This window comes from Octopus sinensis, linkage group LG14, assembly GCF_006345805.1.
Source record: "Octopus sinensis linkage group LG14, ASM634580v1, whole genome shotgun sequence".
Taxonomy (NCBI): Eukaryota; Metazoa; Mollusca; class Cephalopoda; order Octopoda; family Octopodidae; genus Octopus; species Octopus sinensis.
This window is the reverse complement of record NC_043010.1, coordinates 18,614,888-18,627,096: the sequence shown is the minus strand read 5'-3', so window position 1 is coordinate 18,627,096 and position 12,209 is coordinate 18,614,888. Positions and strand designations below refer to the sequence as shown.

The 12,209-nt window shown below is 38.3% G+C and overlaps 1 protein-coding gene across 2 annotated transcripts in view; it reads right to left on the bottom strand.

The window, feature by feature from the left end:
- Positions 1–4,795: 4,795 nt before the first annotated feature.
- LOC115219220 (uncharacterized protein C20orf194 homolog) overlaps positions 4,796–12,209 on the bottom strand; it is a 70,143-nt gene continuing 62,729 nt past the window's right edge. For both annotated transcript variants that reach the window (XM_029789353.2, XM_036508710.1), the window contains 6 exons: positions 10,363–10,475; positions 9,087–9,161; positions 8,098–8,285; positions 6,952–7,017; positions 5,952–6,045; positions 4,796–5,202 (listed from right to left, as the gene is read on the bottom strand). In XM_029789353.2, coding sequence (XP_029645213.1) covers positions 5,084–5,202; positions 5,952–6,045; positions 6,952–7,017; positions 8,098–8,285; positions 9,087–9,161; positions 10,363–10,475 — 655 coding nt within the window. In that variant the 3' untranslated portion in view covers positions 4,796–5,083. The remainder of the gene's footprint in view (positions 5,203–5,951; positions 6,046–6,951; positions 7,018–8,097; positions 8,286–9,086; positions 9,162–10,362; positions 10,476–12,209) is intronic.

The window sequence follows — 12,209 nt, the reverse complement described above, 5'->3', positions numbered from 1 at the left end:
ATAAGATCGTTAATTTAAAAATAAAATAACGATTTTATCAAGTGGTCAGTATGGAAAAAATAACCTTCAAAGGTAATAATTATTAAAATGATGAAGATATGTTTTGCTGGTTGTGCAATGTCAGTGTGCATGTTCAACAGTGTAAGCATATTGAGAGAAAAGATGGGCATAAGAAGCATCAGATATGATGTAGAAGAGAGACGACTGCACTGGTGTGGTCATGTGATGCGTGTAGATGAGGACAACAGTGTAAAGAAGAGCTAACCTCTAGCTGTGGTAGAAGTAGATTCAGGAAGACATGGGACGAGATGGTGATGCATGATCTTCAAACTTTGAGCCTCACAGAGGCAATGACTGGTGACCGAGAACTTTGGCGATGTGCTGTGCTGGAGAGGACCCATCAAACCAAGAGAAATCACAGTCGTGGCTGGCACCCATGCTGGTAGCACATAAAGAACATCTTTCAAATATTGGGCCTCACGGAAGCAAAGTGGATGAACACCTTTTGAGTGTTGGGCCACATGGAGTCAAAATGGCAAAGTTCCTCTCAAGTGCTGGTCCTCATAGAGGTAACGTGGCCGAGTTCCTTTTGAGCATTGGGCGTAATAGAGGCAACGACTGAGACCTTTGGCATTATGTCATGCTTGAGAAGACCATCAAGCTGAGCAAAATCACAGTCGTGACAGATTCTGGTGTCACAGAAATGGCACCCGTGCTGTCGGCGTGTAAAAGCACCCATTATACTCTCGGAGTAGTTGGCATTAGGAAGGGCATCCAGCTGTAGAACATCATGCCAAATCAGACTGGAGTCTGGTGCAGCCTTCCAGTTTGCCAGCCCATGCCAGAATGGACAATGGAAGTTAAATGATGATGATGATGACACACACACATATTCATGCATGCATACATATATACATACACACACATACACACATTCCAAGGAATGTGCTGAGCTTATTGCTGAATGCTATGCTGGCATTTTTACTGCTGAAAATCCCAATGTACCTTCCTCACCAACTCTGACATCAAATTCCGTAACATCTGTGAAATTCACACTCAGAATGCTGCGATGCCACCTCAAGAACAAGTGCAACTATTCCTCTCCTGGACTTGATGGTGTAACTTATCTGCTTCTCAAACATGGTGGGTTCTTTCTATTGCACCAGCTTTCTTCCTTTTTTCTATTCTGCCTTAACAACTGTGTCACTCCAGGGCACTGGAAAATTGCCAGTGTCGTCCCCCTGTTCAAAAAAGGGGATCACACATCACCTGTCAACTACCGTCCAGTCAGCCTTTCTAGCTGCATCACCAAACTGATGGAGTCCTGTGTCAGAGAAACACTCTAGAACTTTTGGAGGTCTCACAGCCTTATTCGATCCTCACAATTTGGTTTTATCCCAACTCCAGCTGCTGTAGTCAACTCATCGACTTTCTTGAGGATGAGGACATCACCTGAGTTACTGATGGCAGCTCATGGGTGGATGCTGTCTCCCCTGATTTTGCTAAAGCCTTCAACTCTGTACCACACAAACAACTCATGGTAAAACTCTCTGCAGTGGGTGTGAAGGATGATCTCTATAACTGGCTGAAGTCCTTCATTCTCGGTCGGAAAGAGGGAGTTACTGTTCTAGGACATCATTCTTCACCCTCCAAGATGACTTCAGGTGTACCACAGGGATATGTTCTTGGACTCCTACTGTTTGTTGCATATATTCATGATATAGATGCCAATTTGAGGAATTTTACAGTGCTGAAATATGCTGATGACATCAAGCTGTACCTCGAAATAAAAAGAACAGATCCTATGCACTATAGATCTTTCCTGCAATTATACCTGGACACAATGCAGCAATGGATCTCTGACTAGCAACTCAAGCTAGCTGTGGATGATAAGTGCATCACCATGCATTTTGGGAGGAAAAATACAGCCTTTATATACTCCTTCAGTAACACCAATCCCAAGAAGTCTCCTAGCAGAAGTGATCTGTGTTGGACAAACTACATCTCTAAGATTGTCAAGGTGGCTGAGGGGGGTGCGGTGGGGGTGCTAGCATCACTCAGTAAGGACTTTGTCAGCTGCTCTCCAGCTTTCTATTTAAAACTGTATACGACAATGGTACGTCCACACTTGGAATTTGCATCACCAGTCTGGAACCCCTTATCTTGCTCAGTATATAACTCTCCAGTAAAATTCAGAAATGTGCAACAAAACAAATACCCGCTGTCAGACATCTACCATACTCTGAACGTCTTGCTTCCTTGGGTATGGACACTGGACACATTGAAGCTCAGACATCTGGCAACTGACTTAGTAGACACCCACAAGATTATCCACCACCTTTCCAATAACAACCCTAGGCAACTTTTTGAATTCCATATGACAAACACTCGTGGACATGCTTACAAAATCAAAAAACAACACAGCACCCATGACTTTCAGAAACACTTTTTCACACTCAGAATTACTGAAGCATGGAATAAACTACCTGCATCAGTTGTCAGTTGTCAAGACACTCCATTCTTCAAGACTCCCATGCTTCCTGAAATCTGCCTTTTTATTTTGTAGTTGTAGTGCACCTGAGTACTGTATACAACAATTTCCTTCATCATTATATTATATATACATACATACATATATATATATATATATATACAAACACATACACATATGTGTGTGTGTGTGTTGACTTCCTGTGCAATATTTTACGGTTGTTAGTCAATATAATGTGTCACACAGCCCACTTCTATTCCCACTCAATGGTACCCCACACAGTGTTCAATATTTGGTGCAAGACTTTCTCTTTTCCTATCTATTTCTCTGTCCTTCTCCTCTACCCTCTTGTGCACAAAACCTTCCCCATCTATTTCTAGCTGCCTGTCTACCCATCTGCTGCCTTTCTTTACTCCCTTCCATTACTTCCTCTCTCCATCTCTCTCAACTACCTACTCTCTGTCTTTATCCTCTTTTTTTTCTGCATTCCCTCATTCTTCATACTTGTTCTTCCCCAACCTTCTCTACTCCACTCCGTCTCTCTTTCTTCATTTCTTGGTACCAATTTTTTATCACTCATCTTTTTTTCTACTTGACCAGTGCATAGGTAAGACATGTATTTTGTTTCATTTCCTGCCTAGCACTCACTTCAGACCCCCAGTTTACCTTTTCACTTTTCATTCTTTTCTTTCCTTCTACTCTTTTCTCTTCTCTTCCATCTTTCTATCCTTCTCCTGAGCCTTCTAATTGTACCCTTGGAACACAAGCACCACTATTTTCTTCCGTTTTTTGTTAGCTTTCATCCCACATTTTTAAATATTTGCAATTTGTATTTTTACTGCTTATGTTTGCTCTGCTTGATATATTTCCAAATTTAAACATTTTAATATGCAAAATATACTTCACATTATTACATATACTATACGTTAATGCAAAAAATATTGTGTTAATTGACCATCTTCAAAATGATCACACCATCAATGGAAACTTCAATGCCAACTTGCTAAGGCAGTTATGAAAGGCTATCAAGACCAAACACCCAGAAAAACTAATGAATAGAATCCTGTTCTATTAGGACAATGCTTCAGTACACAAGTTCTTGCTTTCAATGGCTGCTGTGCATGACTGGCTTTGAACGGGTTGATCACCCTCCCTATGTTAGGGATTTGGTTCCATCTAGTTATAGAAAAACACTCAGCTGGGCACCAGCATCACTGTGATGATGTCTTGTCTCCTGTTGATGACTATTTTGACCAACAGAACAGCTTCTTCACCAGTGTGATCCAAGCACTGCAACTACCGATGGAAGTGTGTGGACAGTAAGAGGAACTGCGTTAAAAAAATGATCTTCATTTGGTCCCATTCCATGAGAGTGTCTTGCTCACCCTATGAAACATTTCAGCCGACACTCATAATAATAAAAATTATCATGCCTGCTTTTGTTTTAATGTTAACATTGAAAATAATCCGCTTTTTTCATAAAAAAATTTGAACCTGGGTTTGCACCCTAAACAAATTTTGTTGCTGGGCCGCTGTGTCTGTCTCTCTTTGCCTGTCGGTCTGTCTGCGTTCCTGTCTATTTCTCTTACAACTTCCCGGCTTTCACGTTATCAAAGTTGCAATACTTTACCAGGGGAAACAACTTTTACTAGCAAACCGAAACACCGTGGTATTTAAATATCACCGACTCCCTGGTCTGGATGTAGGAGTGGCTGTGTGGTAAGTAACTTGCTTACCAACCACATGGTTCCAGGTTCAGTCCCCCTGCACCTTGAGCAAGTGTCTAAGGTGGCGAGCTGCCGGAAACGTTAGCACGCCGGGCGAAATGCGTAGCCGTATTTCGTCTGCTGTAACGTTCTGAGTTCAAATTCCGCCAAGGTCGACTTTGCCTTTCATCCTTTCGGGGTCGATAAATTAAGTACCAGTTACGCACTGGGGTCGATGTAATCGACTTAATCCCTTTGTCTATCCGTGTCTGTCCCCTCTATGTTTAGCCCCTTGTGGGCAATAAAGAAATAGGTAAATAATAGGTACCATGAGGAAGTAGAGAAACAGTAATGTATAAACTATGTTTCATAAACACGAAGTACAGAGTTCAAATCCATTTGAATACAGTTTTTAGAGGGATGAACTTAGATGTAATGTCTACACACCACCATTTCGCACTTCTCCACAACAGTAACCAACACTACACAACTATTGCCACCCATATATCCAGTGTGCTATTATACTGTGCCACTCAGGCACTCAGTGTCACACCACTGTGCCACATTTCTGGAACTGAAATCAAATCAAAAGGCAAAGAAGTGTTTTGTTCTTTTATTTCACGAAAGGTTTTGTAATAGTAGGGATAAACATTGATATTTACGGGTTAACTTCTGGTAACTTACCCTTCAGCTGTATGGATTAAGGGTAACCACCCTTAATATGTGGTGTCACTATTGTATGGCTTTATGTAAGGTAGCCACCCTTAGTGTGCACTGCTGGTGTTGAACTGGTTGTAAAATGAGATTATGACCAGGTATAATGTGACTGTAAGCAGTCAGAACCTGTTTAGGGGTGCAATCAGAAAAATGCCCCGCCCCTCATTATTTAGTCTTCTTCAAAAAACTGAAGAATATTTTCCTGATTTTGTTTGTCAATTTTTTTGTTATAATTTGTAATTTCAGAATTTTTAGTTGCAGTGTAATGGTCAAGGAATTGGTCAAGATCTGAAAGACATTAAGGAACAACACCGAAATATGGGTTCTTCAGGATACAAACATGTGTGTGTGCATGTGTGTGTGTGTGTGTGTGCATGTTTGTGTATGTGTATGTGTGTGTGTGTGTATGTGTGTATGTGTATAGATAGAAAGATACGAATATATATATTTCTTTACTACCCACAAGGGGCTAAACACAGAGGGGACAAACAAGGACAGACAAAGGGATTAAGTCGATTACATCGACCCCAGTGCGTAACTGGTACTTAATTTATCGACCCCGAAAGGATGAAAGGCAAAGTCGACCTTGGCGGAATTTGAACCCAGAACATAACGACATACGAAATACGGCTACGCATTTCGCCCGGCGTGCTAACGTTTCTGCCAGTTCGCCGCCTAAATATACGAATATATATTTGTATTCTCTCCCTCCTCATCCCCTCAGCATCACCATCACCATTAGGCCTACTTTTTCCCTGCTAGCAAGACTGAGACGAGATTCTAAAGACATGATTTGTTGGTCAGCATCTCTTACCCATTTCTTGAAGAAATGGAATTACTTATATTCCACTGATTTTCACATAATTATTTCAAAGGTGTTAATGTGAAGACAAGGATAAAACAAACATTAACACACATGCACGCGCATGTACACACACACACACACACACATACACACACACGCATAGCAGGACAGGAGAGAAAGTGATGTCATTAATTAAGCAAACAAGATTCTATTTGCTGAGTGAAAAGGATACTGGGATGATTGGGTGAGCGTTCCCCTGTGAGGCTCACATAAGACTGACCATTGAAGAACCAGCCAGGAGGTAACTGGTCAACACTATGGCGTTTCTGGAATGAAAAGGCACAAATTAACACAAATGCATTGTTGTTGTTGTTGTGTTGTTGTTGTTGTTGTTGTTGTTGTTGTGTTGTTGTTGTTGTTGTTGTTGTTGTTGTTGTTGTTGTTGTTGTTGTTGTTGTTGTTATTATTGTTATTATTATTATTATTATTATTATTATTGTTATTATTATTATTATTATTATTATTATTATTATTATTTTTATTATTGTTATTATTATTATTATTATTATTATTGTTATATTATTATTATTACTATTATTCAGGTCACTGCGTGGAATCAAACTCGGAATCTTGGGGTTAGTAGCCCGCGCTCTTAACCACTACACCATATGCCCGTGGGCATAGTGGTTAAGAGTGCAGGCTATTAACCCCAAGATTCCGAGTTCAATTTCAAGCAGTGATCTGAATAATAATAATAATAATAATAATAATAATAATAATAATAATAATAATAATAACAACAACAACAATAATAACATCGAAAAATATCTTAGGAATGAGAACCCAGGTTTGAAATTTCCCCAAGACACCTGAAGAAGGCTGAAAGGTATATCAGCCGAAACACTGAGTTAACAACAAACAAGATGAAGACAAATATCCATCGAATGCAAATAATGTAAGAAATTGCAGAATTGTCTACCTTGGACTACAAGAGACTAACATCACAGAGTGCTGATGAAGAGATGTTGTGTGGTGGTTCAGTGGAGAGGTAAGGATAGCAAGGCATAAACGCCATGAGATCTTGTAACCTCCCTCTAAATTCGACCCAACCTCACTGAGAGTCCTGTGACTCTTAAAGAAACTATTTGGTGCTGTTGCCAATTATAATTAACTCACAATTATAACGAACTCTCATAAACAAATATCTGAAGATATCAAGCAAAGTGACAAACCTGAATCAACCGGACAAGTTTGTTCGACAGCTGGTGACGGTCAAGAAATGGTTTTTGGCTACCAATCTGCAAGAGATAGATAGATAGATAAATAGAGAGATAGATAGATAGCGAGAGAGAAAGAGAGAGAGCGAGAGAGATGATGGTGATGGTAAACAAATTGTTGATGGTATGTAGGATGTTAGTAGTGTTTGTAGTGTGTGTTGTGGTGGAGTGAACATGAGATGGAGTGTGAGTGTGACTGCATGTGGACCTTCAATTTAACCCTTCTGTTACCAACCCAGCTAAAACTGCTTCTGGCTCTGTAGCACAAATATCTTGTTTTCATAAGTTTTGAATTAAAATCTTCCACCAAACCTTAGTCACAATTTAGGTTACTAACATCAGCTTAATGATAACTAAGTTATTTTACTAAATTCTTGGTTATATTTAAAAGTAATTGAAAGAAATGCAGAACATCCCAACAGAAATACAGTAACTAAAGGGTTAACAAACTTTTGATAATATCAGACAAATCTTTCCCCATTAGTCTGTTAAATTGAGAGTTCACTGTATACATACACACACACATACGTAAATTCATACATACATACATACACACATACACACATAAATACATACACACACATACATACATACATACATACATAAATACACACACACACATACATAACCCATGAATATGCATATAAAATCCCCAAACTACCCAACACCCATGACTTTTCACACTCATTTTTCACACTCAAAATCGCTGAAGCATGGAATAAACTGTCCTATCACTTGATAACTGTCAGGACACACATTTCCTAGAATTCGCCCTGAGATGTCTGTCCACTCATTCCTTTTTACAGCTCTTTAACTCTTCACTTTTCTGTAATTTTTGTGTTTTATTTTGTGGAGTTTTGGCTTTGGTTGCTGTCTTTATTTTCTTGGAATGACTGCTGTTCTCTGTCTCCTCTTTTACCATTTTCCATGAGTTGTTACGCACAAGCAATAAGCTTGTTTTGGTTTTGTTATTATTATTCTAAATTCTTCCCAGGAGTTGAGCAAGGGGCATTTGCCCCCTAATAGAAAAAACAGTGTGATAGAAGAATAGAAAAATGAAAATGACAAAAGAACCCCCTGTTTAATGGACAAAGCCCTTACCTTTTTAAGGCAGGTCTTCAGCCATATTTTCAGTTCGTCTTTGTTGAGATAACAACCAGAGAAGACAAGGAAGGACTTTTGCTGTGATTGAAGCTTCTGACCAGGGGGCTGTGGCTGTAGGGTCACCTTGTCAATGATCAGTTGATTGGACAGTGTTATGTATTGGAGCTCACACATAGATTTTTCTTCTGAGAGATGCAGACACATACAGAAAGAAGGTACTATAAGCAAGGTGCTACAAATAACATACCATAAGAAAAGCAATACATAGAAAATATTCATTATGTCAGAAATAGAAAACAGAAGATTGATCGAGCTGGATCTGTGATGTGAGACTGTTAATATAACAGTGATGATATCCTCCAGTTAGTTAGGATGAATTTATCTGCGTGGATGCCCCTGGTGAAAAACACCTTTCATAAATTTAGAGAGTCATTGGAACGTTTTAATTTAAATTGGATGTGTATTCTTTCCACTGTTCAATCTTTTGAGCACCATCCAATTAATGGAGATGTTTCAGTCTCCCTTCACTATTATACTACAACACTGCACAACATGATAATGGTGATGAGAATGATGATGATGATGATGCAGGTGCCATGATAAAGTGCACAAAGTACACTCCGTTGGTTAATGAGTGGAGAGAGATTAGGGGCAGAGAGGACCTTTTAGTCTTGTCATGGACATAACAAACTCTAATGGTGATAGGATAAAATGCACACAGCATATTGTGTGAAGTGGTTGGTGGTAGGAAGAGCCTCCATCTGTATAGACTTTGCTGAAAATGGAATGTCTACACAATACAAGGTTGCTCAACCTATCAAGGAAGACAGTAACACTGAATAAGAACTGACATAGGCTGTGATGTCTTCACCAACCCATGCCACTATCGAAAGGGGATGTAAAATGATGACGATGATGACGACGACGACGATGATGATGATGATGATGATGTTCTTACATAGAGTGGGTAACTGTGTGCTACTTACTTAGGAATTGAACTTGCCCTCGTACATGGTAGACATTGCCGTGGAAAGGATATCCTGCCAACTGTTCTTTCAGACCTGTTGAATTCAAGTGGTATATACGTACATGCATAGACATATCTGTGTGTGTGTGTGTGTGTATGTACACACACACACACACACACACACACACACACATTACACAGCTTCATTTTAAAGTCACTGTGCAATCTTAAATTCTGAAACATAAACATTAATAACTTTAGATATTAATTATTTAGGTTTTTAGTTCTAATTAAGATATTTAGTTCTACAATAGAATTCTTCTGTGAAAGAGATTTACAAAACTGATCTGTGCAGTCAATCAAAACAATTTAGTAAAAATATCTAATTACATAAAAAAATAAAATCCTAACAATTACTTGGACTGTACTTTATTTAATGGGATATAAATATGATGCATATAAGAGATATGTCATAAACATGATACGACATACAGAATGATATGCCAAGATATATCATAAATATAACAAAAAGGCAATATGTTAATATGAACTCTAATATTAAATTAATTAACTTTAAGATACGTTATAGTCAGTAATATAACTAATTTTATGATGTAATCTAGTTAGTAATTTTAAGAAAACAGCTAATTAAAATTTTTTTTTTTGCAATTTACTTATTTTTTTTATGGAAAATTTTCCTATAGTGAAAATGTTTATGGTAAAAATATCCTTTAACCATCTCTAAGTGCCATAACCTATGAGACAACCTCTTACATATCAAGACTCCATCCTTCACACATCAAACTCCACCTGTCTAACACCGGTGGACATGTTTACAAAGTCAGAAAACAGCACAGCTCCCATGACTTCAGGAAACATTTTTTCCTGCTAAGAGTTGCTGAAGCATGGAACAAACTGCCGGCATCAGTTGTTAGTTGTCGGAGCACTGCATCCTTCAAAACTTCCATGCTTTCTGAGATTCGCCAACACTACACCTGATTTTCTCCCCTCCATACACACGCAAGCATGTATCTGACTCATACATTGTTTGCTTCCTAGACATTTGTACATTAATACATATGCTTTATATGCACTTTCTGACAAGTTGTGGTGCACCTGAGCACTGTATACAACAATTTCATTATTATTTCATTATTATAAGATGAATGATGACAAAATAGGAAATCACACATATGATTTGTTATGATCTGTGGTACGTCAGTAAATCGTAACCATGACAACCACGATAATCTGTGATATATCCACTTGTTATATGTCACAGATTATCTACCAACCTGTTAGTCTCTGTATGAACAAAGTCTTATCCAATTCCTTGTCAAACACCAGTTTCACATCCACCACAGGGACAGCAGCAGAATATTGTGTTTTCGATGTCTGAGGGTCCATCCTGAAATATGACAATAATTATTACTAGAGCAGGGTGGGGTGGGGAGGGGATGGGAGACAAACATTGTTGTCTAATTATCAATATTATCACAATGTAATTGATATTACTCCAATGTTGTCAACACTATCATATTTGAAGTAACATTGTTACAATTAGTACTGCTGAACTCCAATTAACATTATTGCTGCCCAAACAAACATTATTACAATGTAATCAACACTATCAAACTCTAACAAACATTATCAAGCATAGTCAGCCTTAGCACACATTAGATAAATATTACTCTAACATAAAATCAACACTATTGGACTTCACCCAACGATATTATCAGGTAAGCAAAACTATCCCAAAAAATAAACTAATATTATTTAATTCCTACCTTCTATAAATACTATCAAACTGTAACAAAAGTATATCAATATTATCATATATTCTTAATATTATTGAAATGAAATCTCTATATAGGCGCAGGAGTGGCTGTGTGGTAAGTAGCTTGCTAACCAACCACATGGCTCTGGGTTCAATCCCACTGCGTGGCATCTTGGGCAAGTGTCTTCTGCTATAGCCCCGGGCCGACCAATGCCTTGTGAGTGGATTTGGTAGACGGAAACTGAAAGAAGCCTGTCGTATATATGTATATATATATATATGTATGTGTGTGTGTCTGTGTTTGTCCCCCTAGCATTGCTTGACAACCGATGCTGGTGTGTGTTTACGTCCCCGTCACTTAGCGGTTCGGAAAAAGAGACCGATAGAATAAGTACTGGGCTTACAAAGAATAAGTCCCGGGGTCGATTTGCTCGACTAAAGGTGGTGCTCCAGCATGGCCGCAGTCAAATGACTGAAACAAGTAAAAGAGAGTAAAAAGAGAGTATATATATAAACGGCAAAACGTCTGTGTGTGTGTCCTTTATACAAATCCACAATTTTTCAGTTAGAGGGCTCTCACCTTCTATGGTCATTCAAAACTGTCTAAGGGTGGTTGTGCACATCTTTACATTTCCCTACTCACTCCGCAAAGCCATTAAAAAAATCAATAGAAGTGACTTTTTGTGAATTTTCTATCCAAAACCCAATCAAAATGCCCAAAACTTGATATGCCAATTGAATGCCAGATAGCTGTATGTGATTGGTCGGAGATTTGGACAGTACTCGCGTGTATGTGCGCACGCATGCAGCTGTATATGCATGCACTAGCACTATGACCCAGCGTTGCCGGGTCATAGCGCTAGTTATTTGAATAAAATGCTAAGAACTTTATAACATTGTAATTGAAACTTTGCTAGGTTAATTACTATTAATGAAAGAGAAGCAAAAGTGTCATGCTATTGAAATTAATCAACGCTGTAAGAATTTAATCAACATTAAACTTTCTAACTATAATGACTTGAATATTATCACATTGTTAATTGATTATAGTGTAATCAACTCTCCTAAATTATAATCAACATTATTGTCCAGTAATCAACATTATTACATTAAAATAGATATGAAAGTATCAGCAATATTAACTCTTTTAATTTGATATTATTTAGACACTGTGAAAATGACAAAAAAAGGGGGGGATGGCCATGAGTGGAATGTCTTGATCTTTACCATGATCTCTGTCTTATAATAATGTTCCACTACAAGACAGAGCAGGACATTATTGGCATCTCTTCATTATCATATTGAAACCAATGTTATTGTTCAATCATTGTTATTCATAAAATGTCCCCATAAACAACTGTCCCT